A 26764-nucleotide genomic window follows, 5' to 3' on the forward strand; every position below is an offset into this window, starting at 1 on the left:
TCGTCATAAACGGCTAAAAAGCGGCTCGGATGAATGAATGAATCAGAAGCATGGATGGATTCAAAGATGTCGTTGAAGTTGAAAATCACAAGGTATGTCCTTTGTAATTTGTTTATTATCACATTTCTTTTCCCCACAATATTTTAACCACCGCGGCATTTTAGTGCTGGTTATGACACGGAGGATTGAGCTAACTTTCGAGTTGCGTGGAGAAATTCAGTGATGATATACGTTTCTGAACAGTGTGTCTGAACCACGGACTGAAATTGATGTTCTTGCTTTTGGGGGAGCTTTCACTCACACTCATGAGTTGAGATATCGTTTTTGCATTTTCAACCTGTAGTTTTTGTCGAAACCGTATTTTTTTGACGAGTTGATCTGGGGGAGAACCTGCATTTTTTTCAGCGTGCAGATCAGAAAAGACACTCTCGTAAGCGGACAGCTCTACTTTCGGCCGCCTTGTTTGAAACCCCGTTTTAACTCCCCTACAAACTCTGTATTTTAACATTCTCGTAAGCGGACATTCCCGTAAGCGGCCGCGGTCACTTTCAGAGATTACGACTTAGACTTTTTCTTTGTTTTTAAGCTCCCGTAAGCGGACACGTCAAAGAAAATCCTACTTTTTATCAATCAACTTCACATCGCTGTTCGTCACAATGATTTTACAGTTATTACACTACCATATTTCAGTGTTTGTTTTGTCGTTATCCACATCCGACTACATTTTGAAACACCACTTTCATGCATATTTGCATTATGTTAGCTCGGCAAGCTCCCGTAAGCGGCCATCTATCCCCTACACCTCTAGTGGCCGCTTACGAGAACCATTCTCGTAAGCGGCCAGCTTTAGTTGCGGACACTTTTTTCGCGTCCCGAGGGTGTCCGCTTACGAGAGCTTCGACTGTATACAGTAAAAACCTGCATTTTTAAAGCTAGCCTAAAAAGGTTTTTTGCCCTTTATACCTATTAAACGACAAGAAAACAAATTTTATAAAATAAGTAACTGTTTCAAATTTCAGGCTTTAACAGGTTCTAATGAAAAGTGGGTCTTAACAGGTTTTTACTTGGGGGATTTTACTGTATGCTATCTCTTGTGCCTTTTTAGCACTCCTGAAGGTGATAAATGCAACATCAACAAACAGGCGTACAGAGAAAAGGGAAAAAACATCAGTAAGACTAAATAGAAATGGGGATAGGACTTTGGACTACTTTGGATTTATGTTGGGTTCTTCAACAGGTGGTAGCTGAATCTGAACATGCGGCCACCGCCGGTTATTCAACCTACTGAAAATCACACCTATAACTGAACCAACATATATGGGCATCCCGTGTTCCAGTAAAAGGCGAGGACGTAATTTCTGGAATATGCTGTTTATTCAGTACACCTAAAGATAATAAATACCCAATACTAAAATTAAAATTCCAAACGTTGAAAGATAAAAGATTTTAGACAGAAAAAAAATTTTTTTTTTCATTAAGTCAATTGCCAACCTATGTCACGCTTGACCACTTCTTGTAAGATTTAACACAAACTTCGAGTTCCTCGTAACCATATTTCTGCAAGTTTACACATATTTGAAACTGAATGGAATTGAATCTTGAATCGCCTCTTGAGTCGAACAAGACTGCTGTCTTGACGAACTTTCACGTTTTAGGTGCAGAAAAAAGTTCAGGGAAATAACACGATTTGTAGTCGCGTTAAGGCAGGTACGCCCCTGGTTGTGGCCTGTCTCTTTAAGATGTTCCTCAACCGCGGATAGTGTAGTAAAGGGCTTAAGGGAAGAACAAACAAAAGGCGCACAAAGACACGAGGATAAGATTTTGGATTTATGTTGGGTTGTTCAACTGGGGCTGGCTGCACGTATTTCAGATACAGCCACTATCGGTTGAACAGTCTACTAAATCCTGGTTATGAATGAGCCTGGTCGTGGCAAGCTCCCGTTGGGAACTAACACTGCAGACGGAAGTTTTACATGAACTTTTATTTCAACGAGCCGAGGCGAAAATTAGATTATCCACTATTATTTTTATTAAATACAAAAAAATCAGAAGTGTTATGCCTTATAATTGTTTAACCTTTAATTCCAATGCCCATATGAGATGTACCTCACCGTCACTAGCCTGCGAGCAGGCTCTCTATTTAGACGCAACGTGAATCTCTCTTCGAGCGCCGAAGGCACGATCCCCTCGAGTTTCACATTGCCCCCGAATAGAGAGCCTGCTCACTCTGTCTCGAAACTCGCGGCTTTGGCACTCGCGGGATCGCGCCTTCGGCGCTCGAAGAGAGATTCAAGTTACCCCCGAATAGAGTCTGCTCACAGGCTACACCGCCACCTAGACGTACATGACAGGCAAAAAGGGAATTTAAGTGGCGCCAGGTTTTTACTAGCACCTCCCACTCCCACGCGACCGTTCCTGCAGGTGCTCCACCTGTGCACACCCAGGCGGATGGGGGGGGGGGGGGGGGGGGGCTGTGACACGTTTTGGAGCATGCTGCCAGTCCGTGTGTGAGCCCCTTCTTGTGTTAAAGCACAACTGCAAACAAAATGAGGGCCCCCAGTTTATGGGTCAGTTTATCAGTAACTTAAGTTACTGTCACGGGTCACCCTCATTAAATAGTCTCTTACTTACTAGAAGAGGAGACGTCATCAGTAGTTACGCATTTGAGATGAGCATGATCTCCTAATCAGAAGCGGAGATGCGGTAAGGGCACTAGCTTGTGTAAAGCATGAACCAACTGAATTTGTAGCAAGGTTAACATACCGAGTAGCCGAAAATGTCCGAGGAAGCTGCAGTAGGGCGCCAGAGTTACTTGAGTTAGAAATACCCTCCCATGTACAACAAAGGGTAAACTACAATCCTAGACGAAAGTCTTAGGACACTCAACCATTATTTAAACTTTGCTTTTTTGGGGAGGAGGAAGGGGGTTCGAAAAATTAAATAATGGCTTCTCAACTAGATAGGATTTGTCCGGCTGGGCACTATTCGGTTAGTGTGTCCCAAGGACATTTGCCCAGGATTATAAGCATCTTTCTAGAGCCACATTCCTTTAATTAAACAGAGATAGCGAACAGAAGCAGTTGAAGTGTCGCATAAAAACGAAATATAATTCATAAATTTTCTTAGAGTTTATTTGGAGTGTTGACAAATGTAATGCAGACATTTCTATAGCAGCCAGCCGGAGACAATGGAAAAGTATCAAGTTAGAAAGGCCACACCCTAGAGGCTATGGAAAAATGGCATCACAATTACAAATCGCTCGTGCTTTTAAGGAGGCCCACATCGGTTTTGAGCAATTTCCAGCTCTTATACTTTGATGAGGTCAGTACTACAAATCGTTAACAGTTGCTGTTAACTTTCCGAAAATTAAAGGTGGTTCTCAAACCGCTCCGGAGAAATTTTTTTAACTTTGCAAAAAGTTGTATCGGACTCCTTTTTGAGTTATAAGCGCTTAAAGAGAAAATTAATGGTGTTTTAAACAGGTTATACTGTTGCTATGATAACCAGCGACGTCATGAAAATAACTACAACTTGTTCAGCAATGATTGAACATTGGACATATTGTAGCGGCAACTAATAGAGATAAGTAGTACTGACCCATCAAAGTATAACAGCTGGAAAGTGCTGGAAACCGTTGTGAGCCTCCTTTACTGGCGAGAACCGTTTGCAATTGTGTTGCCAAACAACTGTTCTTTAATAAACATCCCGACTGCAGATATGCAGTAATTAAAAACTAATGAAATTAACATAACTCGATTGAAAAAATGTGTATTTGGTTCGAGTGGCTGTATTAACGGGGTAAAATTATAAAGGATTATACAGGTTGGGATTTCAGAATGTGGCCGTTGGCCGTATTATTAGGAGTTTTATTATAAGAAAATGTATGGGCGTTTCGCCAGGAGATAAAAGGTGACCGTAATAACGAGGTGGCGGTAAGGCGGGGTTCCACTGGGTATAAAAGGGTAAGAGTTTGGATCTCGGGGCGGAGCCTCCCCGTATCAAATATTTTTGAGTAGCCCCCTCCCCACCACCGCCCCGGTTCTGGGACCACAGACAAGGCGTTAAGAACAATGGCGCATAAAACAAAGAGGGAAACTAAACGTGCTCGTGAAACATGTTCCACCTGCTGGACCATGGGAACAATCCCCCCGCCACACCCTCCTAGATCAGGGGTACCCTCCTAGGTCTTCTTCACGAGCTAACTTGCCCAGCGTTTCAGAAGACAGGAACCTCTTCGGAACCTGTTATTTCATTCTCTCCTTGGGCTAGGGTCATTGTTTCTGTTGTTGTTGTTTTTTTCAGCTAATACTTGACAATGCTGTTAAGCCTTCCGAGAGGTGCGTACCGCACCCAGCGTTTACATAGATATTAGGACATGTGACCAAAGATACGGGATATGTATTACCAGGAATTTGGGTTGTCAGCCTGTAACGTAACAGCTCACTGAACCCCTTAATGCTGTTAATGTACAACAAATAGGTGACACATGTATAAGCCTTCTTTAAAATAGGAATTTTATGCTATGGGCAGGACGCCATCTCGGTTAAGGGTTATCAAAGTACGCGGGAGGAGCGGGACCTGAGTACAATCTTTTTAAGCAAAGGTCATTCCAAGTCTTTTCCTGCAATCCGACATTATTCTGAAGTCTCCTGATTCCCAGTTAATACCTACAGAAGAAAAGACAAAGTTGAATTAGCAGTGTAGTCGACTATTATCGTCAAGTATATTCTCCTGAAAAAAAGAGTGTTGCTAATTTGAAAAAGAAATTTGCATATTTTCAGAAGCCCATTCATTTTGCATTTTTGAGCCGCACAAAAATCCGTTAACAGTCCACAAACTAGTTTCATCTCATCCAAGTTATGAAAATTTGAATTTTAAAGTCAGAAAATAAAAAAGAATACGAAAATCGGCAGCAGGTGTGCGTGGTTCATTTTTTTAAAAAATTTACATAAAGTTGAAGTTTGAGCCTGTACAATAAATCCGGGAGAAATTAGCTGACGAGATCAAACAAATAACTAAAGAAAAACCAAGTAAATATCAGTTCCAAAGTTGAAAATATTCTTGGTTACAAAAGAATTTCAAATTAAATAATATCTAGCTGAAAGGGCTCAAATTAAATGATGGAAAAATTTTTAAATAACGGAGGCGAATGCTGAGGTATCAATACAGCAATTTTTTTAGAAACACCTGCTCTATAGATAGAATTAAAATGAAACAATTTAGAAACTGTCCTCGACATCCCGCCAATTTTGGCATCCACTTCCTAAGTAATAAAGTTTCAAGAATAACAATGCAAACATAAATAAGGCTTGAATGAAAGGTCATCTTTTCCGAGTCTCTTTTTAGCGTTTCACTTTTCTGATCAAGTAACTTCGTAGGAAGCCGGTTGGGCTTTTGATAGACCGCGCCATGATCCCGCGGCCAGTCGATACCACCCATGTATTTTGTGATAATCTTGTAAAAAGCGAACTTTCTTGAACACAAATGATTAAATATCAGCCAGTGATGCATCGGTTTTAATTTTAGATTTCCTTCCTGCCTTTTGATGCGCATTATTGGTAAAGAATTAGCACGTTTAGTACATTAGCGCGTCGCGCGGTATTACAAGCAAGAACCCACTTTCAATGAAATTAAACCCGGATTCGACGACACTCGCTTCGCCGGAAATTTCTGTCGTACTTCCCTTTAGATTGACAAACCAAGCTTTTAAAAACCTATATTGAACGAAGGAAGTCTTCCTTTTGACAATCACCCTACGGGTTGGTTTATACCTTTCAAAATTTTTATAGGAATAAACTGAGCCGGGGTGTGAATTAAATATTTGGTGTTATGTTCATTCGTATACACGGGAAGCACACAGTTTGCACCTTGCTGAATTTGAAATTATGAGAAAAATTCATTAGCTGTAATTTTATTGATGTTTCAAATTTGAAGTGGGCATAATACTTCAGTGAGTTTAACTAATGACAGCTAGAAATGACATACTCAGTCGCAGCTGCACTTTATAAAGAATATCCGTCTGCCTTTTTTGCTTAACAATCAAACCGTCACTACAAATGCGAATTGCAATAATAAAATTTACCCCAAAAAAATCGCACAACAAAAAAGCGAAAAAAAAAACTATGGTTTACTGCAAGATAAGTTTTTATCCAAGTTTATGTTCATAAGGAAAATCACAATTTTTTAAACCCCGCTTTAAAGTCATACCTCTCATCTTGTATCGATATTGGAGATATTTATGGTCATTTTTGGCAGAGTAAAATATAAAAGCCTTAGTAATTACTGCAAAGGACTCAACAGCATATATCTATCTTTTTACTTTTTCGCTAACAATCCTCCTAAAATTATAATTACAAAATATCTTTATTGTTATCTCGACGTGTAAATCAGGTTTTAGTTGCAGGGCTGGATATATAAGCCGGTCCAACAGCGAATGTTTGCTACATATTTGCATAATATGAAAGTTTTCGATAAAATCCACAGCTTTTTCCCACATGTTTCATCTTACAGGTCTTAAACACACCGATTGCTAAAAAGTGCAATAGACATTTACAAATTAAGGCCCAGAACAATAATTCCAGCAGTTTAATGAGAAAGGTTGCCTTTTTATCGAAATGTAATTGCTTTCCGTTTTTGCTGTCGACCTTAAATTTGCCTTTAAAAGTACCTTCGATTAATCTCTTCTCTTTTGAGAAGCAGCTGTGCTCAGGTGTTGCTTATAAACTTTGGCAAAATTTCCTGAAAACTTAAGACTGAATATCAGAACTACAACGAAACTTCACTAAAAAAAGAGTTTAATGTTCAGCTCTTCAATAAATATATCCACACCATTTATCTAAATATTAATCAACATCTTGATGCTTCAGAAGTAAGTAATCGATATATATTGATGTTCCATTTTTCGAGTACTCTCAAAAGGAAATACTCATATATTTTGTGTGTGGGAAGAAAGGAACAGAATTTCTTGTCAAAGATAGCCTGGGTTTCTTTACTGGCAAAATCGATCGGTAAACGAAAAATAAAAAGCGAAACAAGGTGGATGCTTTTACTAAGATCTTTTTAGTATTCTCTAGTTTTAACTTGAGAATCGAGATTAAAACTGTATCTTTACTTAGATATGCCCGGCTCAAGAAGTATGAGGGGGGAAACAATATGCCCCGGGCGTTTCTGGTGAGTCCCGCTTCGTTGGAAATAGCCGAGGGGTTTGCACTTCATTCTTACATTCTCCAATAAGAGAGCAAAGTAAGTTTTTCTCTCTTTTGATTATGGCACGTTACTTATTACAACAGGCCTTTTTCCGCGGTGTTTACTACATTTCCCACCGATAAAAAGTTGTCAGTTACCCGGGTGTAAATCGCCCGATTTTCTATGATGTGTCGGCTGTAAAATATAATCGGCAAGCCCATAACACTTTTTTTTTTTCAGTTCGCTCAAGTTCCGACGCTAACAAAGTTCGACTGAAATTAATTTGAAAGAAAATTCATGTATGCTACATATAAAAAATTGTATTTTCTCGGGCTCGTTTGAAACAACGACACAAGGAAATTTAGTACTAAAGCCTAGAGTGGAACTTGTCGGCTAATTTAAGAACTTTAATTTGTTTGAACTTTTTGCGTATTATTCGGGATTAAAGCTGGAAGATTCCTGACTTATGTAGGATAAACGACGAATTTATTAAGGATTACTGCAGGCTTTACAGTGCTTTAATCTAGAAAAATACAAGGATCTAGAAAAACATTTTCAGTGAGACGGATTGAGGCTGCCAGCTGCATGTTTCTTTTCTAGTTCTTTTTCTTTTATGCAACTCGGCAAAATTTCTCTTTCTGTATCATAACGCAATTATTTTAAAAGCATCGATATTTTGATGTTATTCTGTTGAACCCTAAGGCGTCTGCTTGCTTGATATTGGTGATCTGTGTGAAAAGTATCAAGCATTGACTTGTAAAGAAATCAAATAACGGGCGTTATGCATAATCGCCGCTGTGCTATCATCAAATCCATTGAATCTCCGAACGCGCGCCAAAATTTTACCGGACTTCGCTTAATTGTACAAAGAATAACTCAAAATAATCACAAGGGTCGTAAAAAGTAAAACAAAATTAGAAAACATCAAAACCGCTCAATGTTTGCAAACTGATAACAACATTAATATATATGATCTTATTAGAATTAAAGCATCGATTCAAAGCCGCCGTAAAGAAAACATAACATTTGTCGAATACACTCAAACCTAAAAATAATCAACTTTTCACGGTTGTTTACCAAAGCAGCCAGCATATACCGACACACACAGCGTAATAAAATGAGGATATATCACACTAAATATCCACCTACATAAAATACGATATTAAAATCCACGGCCTCATTGATATGGGAACTGCCAAAAAGCCGGCGAGATATTAAACAACTTTTAAATTTTGCCACGAAATTTAAAAAAAAAAAGCTTATCAAACATTCAACAAAACATTAAGGTACAATTCTATATTTTGAGAAAAAAATAAAGATATAAAATAAGGCATTTTTGAGAATCGCCTTATTCCCATCCGCAGTAACAATTTTCCTGTTGAACGAAATGCATAAGTACTTAAAGCTGTCAAAAGCGACGCATTTCCCATCGAATTTATTTCCATGTGAAATTGTGTTGTTAGCTTTCACGACACTTGTTTTGCTGTCTGCGTAAAGATTATTAGATTCGTTTTAGAGTTTTTAAAATATTCAAGAGTCAAAGAGATTGTCCAATGGACTTTCCCAAGATGTTGTTATTTTATTGATTCACTCGTAAGATAAAAGGTTCTAAAAGAATGCTGAAGTAATTATCGGTTAAGAGGGCGGACGGAAAAGGTTTGTCGTTGACTTGAATGCCGACAGCAAGTACAAAGACCAATCAAGTAAACACTACTCGAGATCCTTTCATAAGCCATCCAAGGAAATTTGCAAGACAAAGCGGGGCGCGACTTTCCTGGCGAAGAGCAAATATACAGACGCTTCGCGAATACTCTCAAAGAACGCATGTTCGTTTATTTTTTACTGTTAAAAGACTTTAAGTTTCTTTGAACATCTGCATTTCCGTAAACAACACCGATGAGACAAAAACTACAGCTGAACGACAGAAATAGCTTGAAATTTTGACAAGTGCATGAATCCTTTATCGAGAAGAAAATGTTAATTGAAGGCGAAATCTTGCAGTGACAAAGAGCGCAGACGATCCCTCCTTTGTAATGCTGTTTATTTTTCCCAACGTGTTGAGCTCTCCTTTACGATGGTGAATTTTCAATTCATTCCTCACAACGAGCGGCAATTCTTGCTAGCTAATGTCAAATTACATTATTAAAAGATATTTGGGACGTAGGGGGAAGCGGTTTAATGGGAAATCTCCTTTGAAACGAAATGCCATTAAAGACAAGTCCTTTTGTTTACCACGAACAATATTTTCGCGCAACATGGGGTAATAAACACCACGCAATGTAAATTTATCGAAAATACGATTATTTGTACGCATCAGGAACACAACGTGTTGTAAAGCTAAATGAGTTTTCTTTGAAATTTTCCTGCGTAATACAATTACTAACGACTTTATTCTAGGCAAATGGTCGCCTTTTAACAATTTGAATTCAGTTACGTCTGAGAAATTACGTACGTAATGATCGCAAGTGACACGGAGAAGATCATGGGAAAGTCGCTAAATGGTACACCTGTTTGAATTGAGTTCAAACCATCAATGATCAATTTACTGATGCAAGTATCTGCGGCATGCTTTTAAAGCGCTAAAATAAACCATGTATTAACAATTCTTGTATCAACATAGCCTCTCGCCCCTCTAGGACGTACGATCTAGCACGTACAAGCCGGCGCGAAAAACGTGCGCTGAAAAGATAACTTCATTCTGTTGTTGAAAAGAGCCGAGATACGAAGGTTGTTCTCTGTGGGGTATCATTTAGAGAACAAAGCATAGGAAACGAGCAAGTGTGTAGGTTCAGGCTAAATTGTTCTAGAGCATCTTACGAGGCCATTAAAAACCAGCAATTAGGAGGCGATTGACGGTGTTTCTTTGAAAGAAATGCGTTTATTCGGTCAAAAAGCCATCGATCACCTGGAGACGTCTTTCGCGCGCTTTCATTATAAATAATCGCCCCAGTGAACGTATGCGTTGCTACAAATGGTTCAACATGGTTCACCGCGAGTAAAGAGCAGATTATTCATCGCTAATTCTAAAAGAGAGACATTAAAGCAAACAAATGAAGGGTTACCATGCGAGCATTTAGCCGCGCGAAATATTGCGCTGTTGCTTAAGGGTCCAGGCAAAGAATCAAAACTATTTTTCCGCCTTTAGTGGACAAATCATTGAGTAAATATGCTAAGCTTTCTGTGAGATTATAGCTTTAGTGGCGTGGTATTGTGATGACTTGCTCTGTCGGCGTTTCTGTTTGCTTCCTAGCAAATAGCGTCACTGTAACCGAGCAATCGCAGATTACTTCGGAGAATTCGATTCGATGATCGAGTGACAATGGAAAAACGCATGTTGAATAATTTACACCGAACAAAGAATAGCGCCACTTAAAGAAAAAAACAACTTTATCGGTCGTGTTTGGGAAAATTTTTTAAGCCAAGCGTTGGGTTGGGGCTAAACAATGCACTGGCACCAAAGATCCGAGAAACAAGGCGATACGCACAAAACCTGAATTTCAAAATCAATTTAAAAGCTCGTTAATATTATTTTTTGGACAGTATCAAGGACATCTCAGTAAAATCATGTAAATGACTCGTTATCAGTTATCGCATGAGAAATATTTACATCCTAGCTTTCAAGTCGCCAGGAAATGAATTGTGGAAAAGATCTTTCTCCGCCCTGGAGAAAAATTAATTTAGAGAAGCAGGGTGCGATAACAGAAAAAAAAAATTAAACAAAATAGAATAACACTCGTTTCGGAAACATGCAAGCGGTAAAGCCTTTTTGAAGATGTCTTGAAATAACTGTGATAAGTAAAACAGACGGAAAACAGAAGTTATTTGGGCTGAAAGGCCCGATTAAACGCCGCAATAAACAGAAGGCTTTTCAAATAAAGGTTTAATAACATCGCTCACCGCATGGCGTGGACTTTGCGAACAAAGATGAGCTCTGGTTTCCCTGGAAACCTGTATAATAATTATGTGAATGGTTTTACTGAGAGCAATAGGAGCTCGACACCACGGCATTTAAGGCGACTAAGGAAAAAAAATTAAAGGAGTTAAAAACAAATTATTGCATCTATTTGTTATCGGGGTCAAAATTATGGAATTAGGAATCATGAATTATGGAAAGGCAGCGAGAAAGAGAGAAGCAATTCTTTGAAGGAATAAAAAAACTTTGAGGACATGACTCGCTAATTGTTAGTGGACTAAATTAAATCCGACTGATAGAAAAACTGACTCTTTTGTGTTCAGTGACAGATTCGCTAAACTAAGACGTGATCTTTTGCTCCCAACATAAGAGAACAAAAAACAAAATGTTTTTTTCATGTATTATTATTGAACGTCATTGCGACAGTGGCAGTTTTCGGGATCGGATGTCCGCGCCAAAAGACGACGGAGAATTTTTCTCTTTTCTTCTTTCCTTAGTTGCGCGTTTATTCATAGTAAAAGAATTAATATTCATTGGCATGTGTCCGAAATCTTAAAAACAGAAAAACTGCCTGGCAACGAGCTTCTATCAATAATCAGCTGTACCAACACAAGCTCATTTATTCGCGTCACTAGCGAAAAGCGAATAGAAAGAAAGCTACGTCTTTTCAATTTGCAACTGAGCGAGAACTTCGGCGCGTTGCCCTTCTGTTATCTCTAAATTGGCCTGCGTAGGCTCGCTGTTCCATTAAACTCTTGCAGTTAGAAAGCGCATCGAGTAATAGGTGGCTTGTTGTGTAAAAGGCGCGCGCGCTTAACTCATTTCCACGCATCACGGGACTGTTTTGCGATCGCTGCTGTCAGCTAAGTGCTCTATTATGGAAGAATTCCAGCTGACCTAATATCAAAGAACATACATCAGGGCGACAACGGAGCGTGGTCAATAAATAAAATGCAAAGAAATTAAGAATTTGCCACTGTAAATGAATAGTAGAACCGACAATAACAAGAGTTCTCCCCGTAATACCGAGTTCTTCTCTTAAATTGTGTCTCAAAAATGGCAGACATTTCGACGACAGTGAAAAAAAGTCAACACTATTGCACCTGCTGAGGAAAATGACCTTCGTTTATCGTCGTCGCTTTCCGCTCAATAGCCGCGCTCAGTGTTTTGGTTTTTTTCTAGTTTGAAATTTTTTCCCTCGCACCATTTTGAATTGCTAAAAAGGAAGCCAAAATCGCAGTGATGAGCATTTCACTTCATTCAACGTCGCGGGAAACTTTTTAAGCGAATTAACATATCGCGGACTATTATCAACATACCTTCGACAGGTTGAATCAAACATTCCTTTTCTCAGGGAAAAAATAGATCGTGAATCGGCTAAATTTTCCTTAGAGTTTCCGCTTCCCTAATTTCGCAAGCCTAAGGAAAAAGGCACGGAGCGTATAGAAACTTAAACGAGTTAAAGGAATAATAATGAAGCGCCTTGCTGTGATTCTGCCAGGGAATCAAAACTTGATCGTGTTGTATACTCAACGCGCCCCCAAACATCACGGCTCGTCGATTGCGTAGAAAAAGCGAAATTTTTGCGCAAATAACAAAACTGTTAAGCGACTTGACGCGCCGCTAGGTTCTAGAACAGTTTAAAATGTAGAAAAACCGTAATTAAAAGGAGCGCAATACAACTAAAGCTGGGACGCGTTCATTGTTGACACTGAAGACAATACAGTAAAAATTCAACTATCGGAATCATAAACTATGCTTAACTATCGCTTTGCATTTTCTCTCGAAAAGTTTTATTTTTACGGTAGAAGCTCTGCGCTATTTCAAAGACGGTCTTGCTTACTCGAATTTCTTCGGTGAATCGAAAATCGTCGACGATGAAAAGGGGAAAAACTAAGTAAACGTTAATTACAAACATTGCATCGACATAATGAATATTCGTAATCGAACAAAATTCCAATATGGTTGAAATCATTCACAACTTCCCCAATGCGTTTAAAGCGATGAATATCCGATCCCCCTTGCTCAAAATGTTTCTACATGCGAAATACATTTTCTCAATAAAATATCAATTCTAAAAAGCGAAGAAGGTATAAAATTTTTGAGCACGTGCATTTAAATTCTATCACACAGGGTGCGAAAACAAACCTAAAATTTTCGTTTATACGCATTTTCGCATTTGACGAAAAGCGTTCGTAAGTATCTTTATTGCTGTTACGACAAACATCACAGATCATTCGAAAAATATACGTTTTGGGTAAACAAATAAAAAGGGTAGTTTTCTGAAGCAAGCGCGCGCAAAATTTTCTAATAACGACTTACTCGGCTGTTGTGTATCCGATATTCATTTTAATGGCTTGATCAGGCAACGCGCATTGTTGAATACTTGTGTAGAAGGCAACAATCACATGGAAACAAAGTGCTGGTGGTTTTGACAAGGAATTCCTACCCGAAACAGAAGGGTTGTCTTAACAGCAGCGGTGTGAAACAGAACGACAAACAAAGAATCAACCACGATTTTTGCTTTGCAGTAAATTAAAGGAAGTGAGCGCGAGGTTCGCTTTTGACGAATTTTGCTCGCATACAAAGACGACCACGCCATCTGTTTTCAAACTGCCCGAACTCGCCGAAAGAGTAATTTAATATTCAATCTTCAGTAAAGATAAAAACCCTCAAGGCTACACGAGTATCGTACAATAAAAGACGCAAAACAAACGCAGTCGATCAAAGACTTAAAGGTCGCAAAAACACGCTGGGAGCGCGCGAAGTAACGCGGGCCAAGTCCATGAATATCCCTTTTTCGCGAGCGCGCTAAGTGAATTCAAGTTGACAAGCGATCAAGCGATCTTTGCCAGCAAAACACTGCGCTAAAGAGGATTAATAAGGGGAACTAGGATACGCAAGTCGCCGGCAATTTCATTAGATTCCATTCTTTGATTTTATCTTTTGACTCAATGAGATTCTTGAGGGGACTGATTACTGTCCGTCACGACTTTATCTAGCAAATTAGACCGCGCGCATCGCGCTTATGAGGAGTTCTCAATGAGTCGCACTGCGGAAATCTGCTTTGAAAACTTAAAATGAGCAACAAAGGCCAGTTGAATATTTTCTTCCGTTTAATGAATAGAAATTTTTCATCAAAGAATCCGCTAACGTTCTACAAAATATTAACATCAGCAAAATGGGAAATTTTCCTTGTGACAGCTGCGTGTTTCTCAGAGCAAACACAAGTCGGCTACTACCACGACACACAAAACAACTAACAAATTGGACATAAAAAATTATACAGATTTGAACTACTTATAACTTAAAACTAGATCTTCGCAAATTTACAGTGTGTGAAAGAATTCGTCTCGACTATTCCTTCGCATACATAAAAAATTTGTACAATACGCTTCTATATTCATAAGGCTGCCCTATGGCATTGTTTCTCCTCTTTGTAAATATAATACTATTTTACAATTTTCGTACAAGAAATCTACACAATGTCATAAAGTTTTTTCTCGTCTCCGCTATCGAGTAGCGAGTTCAACCTTGTCTAACTGGGACCTGAAGTACGATAACTTGGCGATTCTCGGGCGGGTGGCATTTGTTTATGTGACGCGTAAGACCAGGCGAGCTATAAAATGTGCTAGAGCAGTGTTTACAAGAGTAAATTTCACCTGTATGGATCCTTGCATGCCGATCGAGACTTCCCTTATTGGCGAATCCATTACCGCAAACGTTACAAATAAATGTTTTGGGTCCAACCGCGTGGTTTAGGACGTGTTTTGCGCGGTTCGTCAGGCTTCGGAACACTTTACCGCAGTACTGGCAAGGATACGGTCGGTCGTCGTTGTGGTTGTTCATATGTTTCCTCAGGTAGGCTTTTCGTCTGAACGTTTTGTTACAGACTTCGCACACAAACTGCCCCTGACTATTCCCCACCGGACTGCTCGATCGCACTTCGCTTTCCACGGCGGCCGTGACACCATTTTTGCTGTCCTCGCCGCTGGTTTTTGGACTGTTTGGGAGCTGCTCGCGTTGAACAGGCGCTTGAGTCGGGGTTGGCTTTTTTTCGTGCGGCGAACGAGGTCGATGCCATCTTCGGTGAGACGCTAGGTTGGCTGGGCAGCTGAATACCTTGTCGCACTCTGGGCATCGATATTCGGTGTGCTGAATTCCGCTACACTTGTGCTGAGCAAGCGAAAACGGATCCGAGTAGACCTCTTGACAGAGCTGGCAGATAAACTGCGACTGTGGCAGCGGGCCTTTAGGCTTCGGAAAGTCGTACTTGTCTGAAATGGCAAACTCCTTGTGCTCGAGAACTGCGGTTTTGCCACCATGATCTGCGTGTCTCTCGTTGAGCGCTTCGCGTCCGGTACTGCTATCTTTAGTCTTGTTGCTTTTGTCTCGGCTCTCGACGAGTGGCGGCGGGTTGGGTTTAAGTTTCTTCGCTGGCGAATTTTCTTTCTCTTTTTCCACTTTAAAAGGCTTGAAAGCGCTGCTCGGGATTTTGCCGTTAGACGTCGAGGTGAGCAGCGTACTTAACGAAGTTAACACCGGTGCTTTATCCGTGTTGGCCAGCGATGAATGCATAATGCCCGAAACCGCAGACGATGTGGAAAGCACAACGCTATCCAGTTCACGATATGCTGGGACGGCATCGTACTCCAGAGTTCTTTTCTCCGATGCACTTGCTTCGACGTGTGACCTCTTGTTCTTCTTTACCAGAAATGCTTTAGGCATGATCGCACTCCTTTGTCAATTCAGCAACAACCAGCAGTCGCTTTGAAAATTAATATTTTTTTCTGGGTCAACCAGGAACCGCCGACGAGCAATAAAAATAATAATAATAAACGCGAACGTTGAAGTTTTTAAACCGTTATCTAGGCTTGTACACAGGCCCGTTTCCGCTCTTTAAAGTTATCCTGTTTAGTGAAGTCCAGCGGCGAAATTTCTCTGCTCAGCTCGAGAGATGTCTACACTATCTGTTGGAAGCTGAAATGTTCTTAAGATCGGAAACGCAAATGTTTTAATTGTGTCCGAGCCAGCAGCTGCTCCGTCATACGGTGGTTGTTAAGAGGTTTAAGAACTGTTCATTGAAATGTCACACGCGAGAGCTCCTCCCTTTGTTAAATATGTTTTTTTGTTGTTCGATCCCCACACGTGTTCAGTATTGTTTCTCTGGCGGGTGTGCGGCCGTATTAACATTTCATTAAAACCGAGGGTGTGTCGAGCTGAGCCTCGATGCCCGTACTCGAGCAACGGTTTTAGATTTACCCCAATATCACCCAGCTCTTCGATAAAAATCTCCCCAGCAAATGCGGATATTGAATTGGGCTATTTGCTCATAAAATCGCTCATATTTTCGCAAAACAACCACAAATAATGCCTTATGCAAATCGTAGTGTTTATGCATAAACAAGAGTTTCCGGCAGAAACGGTACGCAGTGTCTAATTACGCAGTAATTTGGAACACGTGTCCTTGATTGACAGCTGTCCTAAAACGATGGCCTTTCATTGGCCAATAAATGGTTATAACAAACCGTTTCATTGGTTGGATATCAATGGTTTCATGCCAGAACATGATTTACATTTTATTATTATTTCTAACAGCAAGAATTTAGGCTCTTTATGTGATCACGGAAAAAAAAGGAAAGCTGAATACCGGAACTAATAATAAGAGTTGAAAGGGACACTTTTCGAGCAGTTTACAAAAGCGTCAGAAAAAACATCGCTTGAAAAATTAGTTTTCAGGGAAGCCATTTTCAATAAATTACGTTTGAAAGACGCAGTAAAAATTCACTAAAACTCGCTAAAGACCGCTTTTAAGCGATGAAGAAATTTACAGGCTCAGAGCAGATGTTTCGGTCATTTAAAATGATTCTGAATAGATTAGAGAATTTTCCTCGGTAAGCCGGGATGATTTAAAACAAAATATCATTCTAGAATCGCTCTCCTTTCATAAACCGCCTGACAACTCCAAGTTTTTAATTTATTTATTTTAGACTATGCGAACAAGAATGATCTACTCAAAACTAGTAAAATTGCATTACTATGGATACTTTCGCCTTTTTACGGGAAATTAACAAAGGAAGGAAAAAAACTTCGCTCGCGCGAAGTTTAGAGAGCCGTTCTTACAAAAGATAGTCTGATTATGGGTCGAATGCGACCGCCGAACGGAGAAACGGCGACAAAAATTTCGAAAAATAGTGTAATAGGTGAACTTGGACATTAAAACGAGCAAAGCAGCTGTGTTGTTCTTTTTGTTTTTAATTTCCTCCCGCTTGCGACTGCGTTCGTCATTTTCGACTTTTTCAACGATCGCAAAGTTATTTCTATGTCAAAAAGGTTTCATAATTGTCCTAAAAGTGCTCGCGCGATGAAAAAAACTTGACGACCGTTACCCTGGAGAGTAAATCTCTTCTGTATTAGTTGGAATTTTTTTTCATTCGCGTCAAACGTGCTCGCCAGAGGTAAAAAAACTCGGGGTTCCATTTAAACAAAGTAAACATTCTTTGCAAGCATTGTATAACTCCAGGCCATCACAATTAAGCGTATTGACAAAGTGTCTTTGCAGCCTTTTTCAATCTTCAAATCTATCGGCTCGTACGGATGTGTTTTGATGCCACAATACACAGAGCACTCGAGATTGGTCAAAAGATTTGAAAAGCCTTCCAAAGGAATTGTCTTGGCATCATTACGGTCGCTCGGACTACGGCGCCAAAACAATTCGAGTTTGCTTTTTTTCAGTTCCAGAAACAAAGAAAACGCGCTAACTGGAGAAGGCGCGCTGCTATCATCAAGGCACGCATGTAATCCAAACACTTTGCTTTTCAATAGAGAACTGATATGAAATATTCGCACTAAAACAAAGGTACTCGATCTGAGAGACTTTGCTTTTAAGAGCGGCCTTTCCATCGCGGCTCTCTCGAATTGCTTTTATCGAAAAGAGCATCGGAGTGCAAGAAGGCTTTTAATGGTGTAAAATAAATAATTTAGGAGAACTCTCTCGAACGAGAGTTAAAGATCGCTCTCCGCGGATAATTACAAAAACAGAGCAAACGCCAAGCAGGTGTAATCTTGAATAAATGAATACAATTTTCGAAAAGAATAATTAGAGAATTTATTGTACATTTCTCAAGACACTTTGACGAGAATTTACATATGTATGGACATCATCTGTGAAGTTGATCGCTTCTCTCACGGCTTAAATCAAACGATAATAGAGCAATTTTAAGGTGGGCTGACGCCAAAAATCCGGATCAATAAAACAACCGAATATCTGGCGCGTAATAGGTCAAAGTTTGATCTTTAGGACGAGAAATCGCTCCGCGTTTCGAGACGAATAGAAGTGCTTTGGGATCTTAATTGAACAAAGGGGCAAGTGTAAATAGAACAGAGAAGGCAGTGATCGGAAATCTGTTGATGAAAAAATGACAAAAGTTCAAGAATGTAAAGGACGCCGCAGGGGTAGAACTGAAAAAAAAGTTTTCACCGAGCGAGTTGCCAGCTTTTCTCGGTTGAATGGCCTTCTTTTCCGAATGATTAACTACATTTAAAAGCTTAAAACGGAATTAACACAGAAATAAAAATAAAAAGAGCTCACTTGCTGAAAACAATTCCACTTAAGTCGGAATAATATTAGAAGAAAGTTCGTCTCAAGATTAAGACGAAATCGTTCCGTTTATAATCGAATGATTTATGTGTTTGTTCCCGAACTGATTAAAAAAATTTATTGCCCATGGAAGAAATAATTATCGAAGGCACTTTGTTGGGCAATTTCGCTTAAGAAAATTGTTTTATGCAACACGATCACGAAAATGATTTCTCCGAGTTAAGAATTCGAGGGTTTCCCTCTGTCGAATTTGCGTGTCGAGGGTCATACTTTGGTACAATACAATCCTAAAGAATTCGTCCCACGAGAAGGATAGGTTACTCCGAGTCGCGTTAATTGAGTTTTTCTACAAATGCTTACAAACGAAGGAAGGTTTTGTTATTCTAATCAACAGCGCACACACACGGACACACACATTCAAAAGGGAACTAGCTTCAAACAGCTGTTCGCATTTGCATTTTAACAAATGAAACTCGAAACAATTCGACCAAGAAATTAAAGGAAAGGAGGAAAATGACAGTGTATTACTACACACCTTTAATGCACCTATAGCAACGAAAATTTTTATCACGGAAAGCTGTAAACTCGAGGAAATAATGACAAAAAACCATCAATTCTGCCCCGCGACAGGGCTTTTTTAGTGACGCTGGGGGATGTAAAAATAATCATGCCTCTATAGTTTGAGCGTGATATTTTTAATCGGCCAAAATTAGGAAAGTAGGTAGACATCCGGCTCGCCTTATCAACAAGGCATCGTTCCATTACGTTTGGCGACGTGAAAGCGATTTATTTGAAAGGGTTACGCCACGACATTCCCAAAAAACATTTTCTTTTTGAAGCAAAATATAATTAATTTAAAATATCGAAGTAAAGTGTTGTTTTACGAAAGCTTTCATGCAACGCCGCCCATTTATCAAGGAAACTGCGCGCTCAGGAATTAATCACCCAAGCGTCCAAATATTTTTTTGTTTTGTTCAGGTGAATTTATTGTGGATTTTGGGCCGGCGACCGCATCGCTTAGCCGCCCGTTTAAGAAAACAATTGCAATAGAATTCACGAGGGGTGCGTGCGACGACACGCGACCGAGCCACGCGACCGAAAGTAACTTGTTACATTACACTTGGCAGTTCAAAACACCATGTTACACAGATCACGCAAAAAGAGGAACATAAAAAGAAATTTTCCAGTGAAATCGCAAAGCGGATGGATTTAGACAAGGTTGCTACATGACCTGATAAATTCATTCATGCCACTTAATGCTGTACAAAGTGTTTGTCATTCGCGTGCGTAAACTTGACTGACTGCATACTGTACTTAGTGATAGATTAACACAGAAAAATCTCGCTTCCGATGCATTTCCCTTTTTGTGAACGCTAAATTATATTTACTGAGCCAGCAAGTGGTACATATTTGTTTTGGTTGAAACCTTCTTTGAGCGAATGATGAATGACTTGACTTTTGCGAGACACCATTAAAAGGGGTGTTATTGTGTTTCCTAATTGTCGTTGAATGTTCTCGCGCACTGTCGAATTTTTACTAATCGACATTTTATGATTAAGGACCGCTTAACGCACCACACTCTTAACGATTTATTTTTTTCCGTGACACAAAACAATGTCGCAGAGTTTTACATGTATCAGCGAGGCAGCTGTTCTGATTGTAAACGCCCTTTCTTCAGTTTTAAAAGCATGTGCTCAAGCACTTTCCTCTTTGAACAATTTCTCCACCTTTGTTCCGCTTACCTTGGACAGCATCAAATCGCCTTAAGCTAGGTTTTTATTTTTGCTTTACAAATTTCGACATTTTTAAATCCTTTTGTAGTGTAATGCCTCATTTACAACTGCAAACAAAAAGGACTTTTCTTACATCAACCGGTGAACTGGCCAACGCTTAATAAATAAGCATCTGGAACGTACAGGCCGGTTACTTAGAAATAATACTTGTAACTTTCGGCTTAAACGCCTGAAAATGCCACAAGCTCACCATGCTTTCATTTCGCTTTTTCCTGTTTCTTAATTTACTTTCCTAATTAGCTTTTTCGTGCAACTGAATTGAAAATTCCAATCACGGCCTCTTTTTTTTTCATTTAGCTTTTGTTAGCTTCACTGAACACGAGCACTTAGTTACGTAAATTTGATTACTCTGCCTTTTGGTAAAAACTCATAATCGCCAACAAGATTGTTCCATAGAAATACTAGTTATTGTGGATACGCTTTGTTATTTCTTTAGAGAAATGCTTCCACGAGTCACTATTAATATGGTACAATAAAACGAGTCAAATGCGTATGCTATTAACAACAAATTTCTTCTCTCAATTACAATGCATTGTCAAGCTCGCAGGTGACAGATCGCCAAATTCTTAGAACAAACAACTAAAGAAAAATATGGTAATCGGAATTGAGAAAATATATTTTAAACTCGAAACTAAAAGAGTTTAATTGAGAGTTGATGAGGGCGCAGAATGCTAAGTTAAATCAGTCCCGAGTTAAGACAATTTTTCAGTTAGGTATACAGAATTATCAGCGTTTCGAGGCCGCCACAAAAATATCCCAAACTTTACAGTGAGTTTGAATTGCAAAACACGAATCTGACAATTAAAAATCACTTTAAACACGGCCCAAAGTAAATGCTTGAGCGTTTTAACTTTAGCCTTTAAAAAAACTAGTTGCCGAAGTACGCAGTTGCTCGGAATATGTCCGTTTTACGCAAATCATCCGAACATTGAACGATTAAACAAGCTTTGGCATGCCCGATCGCTCATCAACAGGGGCGAGCTTGTACGAAGACGCAATCATTTTACACCTATACAAACCAAACAAAAGTCAAAAAGTCAAAAGAACAATGCAGGCGATGTATCTATATTGCTTAACAGTTAACCACGCTTTGTGCTTGTCAAAAGAAACCTTCAACACACGTGCTCATGGGTAAAGACCACGCTCTCCCTTAATATTGTTTAGCCAACTATTTCTATTATTATAATTAAGCGGCACCTTTCTATTGTCTCGGGAGGCTTGTTCAGACAAGATTCTTTTCAAAACAATAACTGCTGCACGCCAGGACGTCTAATCCTTTGAGCTTCTCGATCGCCTCTTGTTTAAAAACTACCAGCGTAAATGACTCTACTGCTGTTTATTTTTGGCAGGGAACCGCTAATCGAGATTATTGCTCAGTTCCGATGGAGCTTACGTAAACAATGTTAAAGCTCCATTGATCCAGAGCGTGTGCCAGCGATAATAATTTTGTAAGTTTGTAAACTAATTAAAAATCAACGGTTGTCTAAAAACACGCGTTGACAAGGGCAATGTAATAATCGAGGTCGGGACTAAATTCATTGCCACACGAAATTTTAACACCAGTATTATCTTGAGTGTTTTTTTTTTTCGATTTAGGCGCGCCATGAGATTCCTACAAAAAAAATCAAAGGCGAAAGTGTGAAGAACGCGCGTGGCTCGTGCGGTGCGAATAATAGATCATCGAAAAGAACTCACAGTGCAAACAAAGGCGTAAATATTCATGAGTGAGCCGACACGCTATCTTGTTAAACATCGCTTTATTTTTGGCGGCAAAAACCTCGTGGGCGCACGTTTTACACATGTGATGGAACTAGCGCTACGCGCCCCTTTTTGGCGGGAGTCGCTTTGTTAGCGTACAGGTTGAACACATGTCACGGTTATGAATGAAATTCCATTGAAGCATTAACTGATCGCTGTTGGCCCCATATGCAGATAACTCTACTACACTCCATGAAAAAAAATTCAATGCGAACTCGGGATAACTGACTTGTTGTCAACTCAACAAAAACAAATGTTTCAGTAATGCTGCTAACAAGAGAGCAGAACGTTTGGTAGAGTTTGTAGTTTAAATTTCTTCGTTTATTGTTATGGTAATACATCAATTGATCTATTTGACGCTAACGTAAGCATACCATAAAAGTTGTTACAACATGTGGCAAGCGTTGAAATGCTCAAAAGGCAAAATAAATTGAATTATCGAAGCTCTATTGAGAACTCACCGGGGGTCAACTGAAAACAACAAAATTCCACCAGTAAAGGACTTGCTTCTAGTGTTTAACAGTTCTTCAACTACACCAGACACCTGTGTGCAACATCAATTCGTGAACTTGACCCAGATATTTCTTTGTTAGTAAAGATCGTAAGAAACACTAAGAAATTAAAATGTTTTTATTACAACCATCGCGAGCTAACCCCGTAGGTGTATTGACTATTGCAATGTTTTCAAATCAAAAGATTCCGGCATAACCAGTTTCTAGAATCATGATTGAACTTTTTGTCTAGAGCCCTTCTTAAACGAAGTTTTTGAAACGGCAAGACTGTTGAACAATTTGCTTTTGGGATTGTTAGTAATAGTGTTGTTCGGTTTCTTGCCTTAGCAATGATAACTAAAATATTACAGCAATACAGCAGGCATAAGTACAAATGATCAATAAACTTAACTGAAAAAGAATGAACAGACGTTTTAAGTTGGCCTACGATTACTCGAATATAACTTGTTGTAAAACAAAACAAAACAAAACAAACAAATTGAAAAACAGAGTATATCAGAAAACGAAACGGAAAATTTAAGCCACAATTTCCGTCTGAAAGCCAAAATGACCAACTATTTCACCTTCGAAAGGAGGAAAAACTTGCCATGAAGATAAAAGCTATTTATCTATTGACTTAACACGGGAATCGCTACACAGAAACGCCCTTGGGCTAAGCAAATTGAAAGAATTAAACCACGAGTAACTTTTTGTTGTTTATTTCTTTCTTCTGAGATAACTGCAAGCTAATAGCTACACTTTAGAAACGCAACTCTAAATATATTTCACGGCAACAGTTAATTCACTATTAAAGGATGTAAAACGCAACACATAAACTTTAAAGTCGACCATACAGCCGACGACTTATCAGTAAACAACTTTCGAAGCCGAAACAGCTTTTTGTTAAAAAACTCGTGGAGATTCGATGGGTTCAGTTGAAGCCAACATTAATAACAGTTTTAGAGGCAGTGCAAAAGTGGGACAGAAACATAGTGATAACAGGGATTTGAGCACCAGAAAACATTAAGAACGAAAAACACAAAGCGTGTGAATCGGTCAGCCAGATAAATGAATAGATGCAGGCAGCACAGCAAAAGCTTAACAGAAAGGCGTTAAAACAAAGCACAAAACCACGTACAACTTTATAACTTTCCATTCTTTCGCCTGTTTATCTGAACAGCTTTGAACAAAGAGCGACCACAAGTTCCTAAATGCGTACAGGTGTTGATAGCGCGTAGCGCCTCAGAGAAGAAAAGTCAAAATAAAAACACTAACCTTAAGTTTTAATACAGTAACGTTTTTCGCTAAAATAACAAGAGCCTAATTAGTGCGCCTGTCGGAGCGTGGGAAAAGCTTGAGGGATGTATACATGCTCGGGGTGGAGAGTCTAATGGTAATTATTTTCAGACATGTCTCCGTGAAAACAACGCGCGGATCAAAATGACATTGGCCACCAGTTTTAGGCGCGTCTTTAATCAAAATATTCCGCGCGCGGTCGAATTAACGGACGCTCACAAGTAGCCATCAATCATTGCACGAGGCGTCTATGAATTAACGCGGACTGAGGTTTCCTTTTCGATTTAGAACACAATCGAGCCACCAGCGAGTACCTGCAATCAGCTGTTTTCTGTCAAAAAATACTTGCTTGGAAATATTAAGTACAAAGTCCTTAAGAGCCTCAAATGCTCCTTGGAAAGCAGCCTAAGGGATAACTTAAATTAAGCTCGTAGCAATTTTCTGCAAACACAATGACACAACTTTGTTTTGATTGCAAATGGCTGCTTGAAAAATAGCGTGTTTATCTTTTGCTTAAGTGGTCACGGCTGCTAGGTAGGGTGTGGGCTTTTCTTGAATGCGATCAGTGGCCACTGGATTGAAGACGAGTGTTTTGAAACAAAGCTAAAACAAGTCAGCAAGCATGCGGTGTGAGCATTTAATCACATGCGGATAGCGATGGTTTACGCACGTGTGGCATGTGTGAGATGATCATAAACAAAGCGTTCATAAACGCTGCTTACTTGAAAACAAAACACAGTCAAGCTGGCGAGGCAAGGTTCAATTCTCGTTGTATTAATTGCGATGTTGAGCGATTTTGATACTAGCCTTAAACGCAAAAAAATTAAGAGATAGAGCTAAGGTATGCAGACTGCGGCATCTAGACCGACGCTTAAGATGATGTTTATGATACGTTGACAATTAGAGCCAACGTACCGAGCGCTGAACAAAGTAGTTGTGCGTCTAACAGCTACTATAAACACCTGCAGTAAACAAACAGTGAGCCAAAATATTCGACTGGCTCGTTTCCATCTTTCTTACTTTACATGCATGTGGCTGGTTATACTGCACGAAATCGTGATCAAAATATCACTTTCTGTTGAAAAACAGCTGTTGAAGTCCTTCAAGGGACTGGTTCACGCGGCTGAGTAAAGTTTGTTTTATCAAGTTTTGCCGAAACTCGCTACAAAACTTACTTTTTGAAAAGAAATTACTTCTCTGGATGTAAATGACAAAACCATAGCGTCATTGCAACCAAATTTGTCTCCTGGGCGTTATAATATAAAGTTACAAGCAAACGAGATTAACTATGTAAACTGTTCAGCCCAAAAAACAAAAAAACCCCAAAACCTATATCGCAATCCTTTTTAAATCTTCGTCTCTTTTGGCCATCCATACCTTCTTTTGTATTTGCTGTGTTATTGAAATGTTTTCACTGTTTAAAGAGTTATTTTAATTTATATTTCGCCGGATTTGACGCTCATTTCCCACGCCTAAATTTGGCTAAAATCTGTAACACAGTCCCTTTAATTTCCTAAGACTTACAAAAGCGAGAGAAATTAAAACCTAATATAGAACAAGCTTACTCAGCAAGATTCATACATTGAGACACCTTATTTTGAGAGCTGAAAACTGCAGTCGAACTTAACCCCTTAAAAAAACACCCACCTCTCATAACGAGTTCTAACCTACCAAAAGGGAACCATACTTAGCGAAATATTTTGATTGAAGAAATCAAAACGTAATGAGAAACATTGTAACGACGTCGGACAAAAGAAAGGAATACATTTGAGTTAAAGTAAAGAAATCACTTTTAGGACAAATCGGCTAGAACAACAGTTTGCGAGGAAACAGAAATCAAAACTAGAATGGAGAAAGCAAAGGAAAGGAAAATTAAATGGAAAAGTAAAGCTTACACTGTTAATTGACGAACTAATAAAGAGGAGTCCAGCCGATATTTTGTTACTCAATGTAAGTGGGTAACTATCGTTAACATCTGGGGCCAATTGTTTATAGGAAGCCTATGTTAGACCTGGTTTATGCCTTGATAAGAGGATAACACCCGGGTAACACGCAACTCTCTTATCCTACCCTAAGAGGAGGATTAAATGTGTTATTAAGGCGTGGATGAGCGCACTTCACGTAGAGTGTACTGAGCGTGCTGTATCAAGTGTGTTGCTAGGTTGAACTCGGTTTTTACCATGCTTTAACGGTTAAACGCCGTCTAATCTTCGTTTAAATAATACACCCTTGTTAAGTCATTGTTCAAGCGCGTTTTCTTTGAATCTGTGCTGGGCATCGATAGAGCTCAATCTTGCGTCATGGAGTTTCGCACAGAGGCCTTAAAAATTAAACTCTTATAAAGTTTCCATTTTCTGAAAGCTTAAAAACTCAGGAACCCATTGGAATGTGTATTATTACAACGATAAAAAACGTGACTTCGTGATTTTGCGAAAACAAGCGATATTTGCCCTTTCGCCTTTATCGTGTTTGTTTTAAAAATGCCCAATATTGGAGCAAGGTGTTTAACATCGGAAACTGACAATTAAACACAGTGGTCTTAAATTGGGTGCCTCTAGTTTCTCAAGGGTGACTCTGTTTTTTTTATTCGTGCCCTTCTAAAGTGGAACTTTTTAAAACCGATCTCCTCCCGTTATGTGAAGTCCTATGTCAAAGAAATATGGTAGGAGACCTGCATTCTGAGGACATGAGTTGCAAATTCCAAGGATCATAATGGAAGAGGGCCAAA

General features: G+C 39.3%; 1 protein-coding gene and 1 long non-coding RNA gene across 2 annotated transcripts; one reads left to right on the top strand and one right to left on the bottom strand.

The window, feature by feature from the left end:
• Positions 1–10: 10 nt before the first annotated feature.
• LOC144636862 (uncharacterized) lies at positions 11–2024 on the top strand. Its single transcript, XR_013567636.1, has 2 exons — positions 11–92; positions 1238–2024. It is a non-coding gene; the product is annotated as an uncharacterized LOC144636862 (long non-coding RNA).
• A 12172-nt stretch (positions 2025–14196) lies between these two features.
• LOC144634806 (insulinoma-associated protein 1-like) lies at positions 14197–16616 on the bottom strand. Its single transcript, XM_078493840.1, has one exon. The coding sequence runs from the start codon at positions 15824–15826 to the stop codon at positions 14627–14629; it is 1200 nt and encodes a 399-aa protein (XP_078349966.1). The 5' UTR covers positions 15827–16616; the 3' UTR covers positions 14197–14626.
• Between the last annotated feature and the right edge of the window lie 10148 nt (positions 16617–26764).

The sequence above is a fragment of the Oculina patagonica genome, chromosome 13 (genome assembly GCF_052425735.1).
Source record: "Oculina patagonica isolate OP01 chromosome 13, crgOcupat, whole genome shotgun sequence".
Taxonomy (NCBI): domain Eukaryota; kingdom Metazoa; phylum Cnidaria; class Anthozoa; order Scleractinia; family Oculinidae; genus Oculina; species Oculina patagonica.

What these genes read in the sequence shown, in the direction of transcription:
- LOC144634806 (XM_078493840.1), bottom strand. Translation starts at nt 15,826, where the DNA reads ATGCCTAAAGCATTTCTGGTAAAGAAGAACAAGAGGTCACACGTCGAA.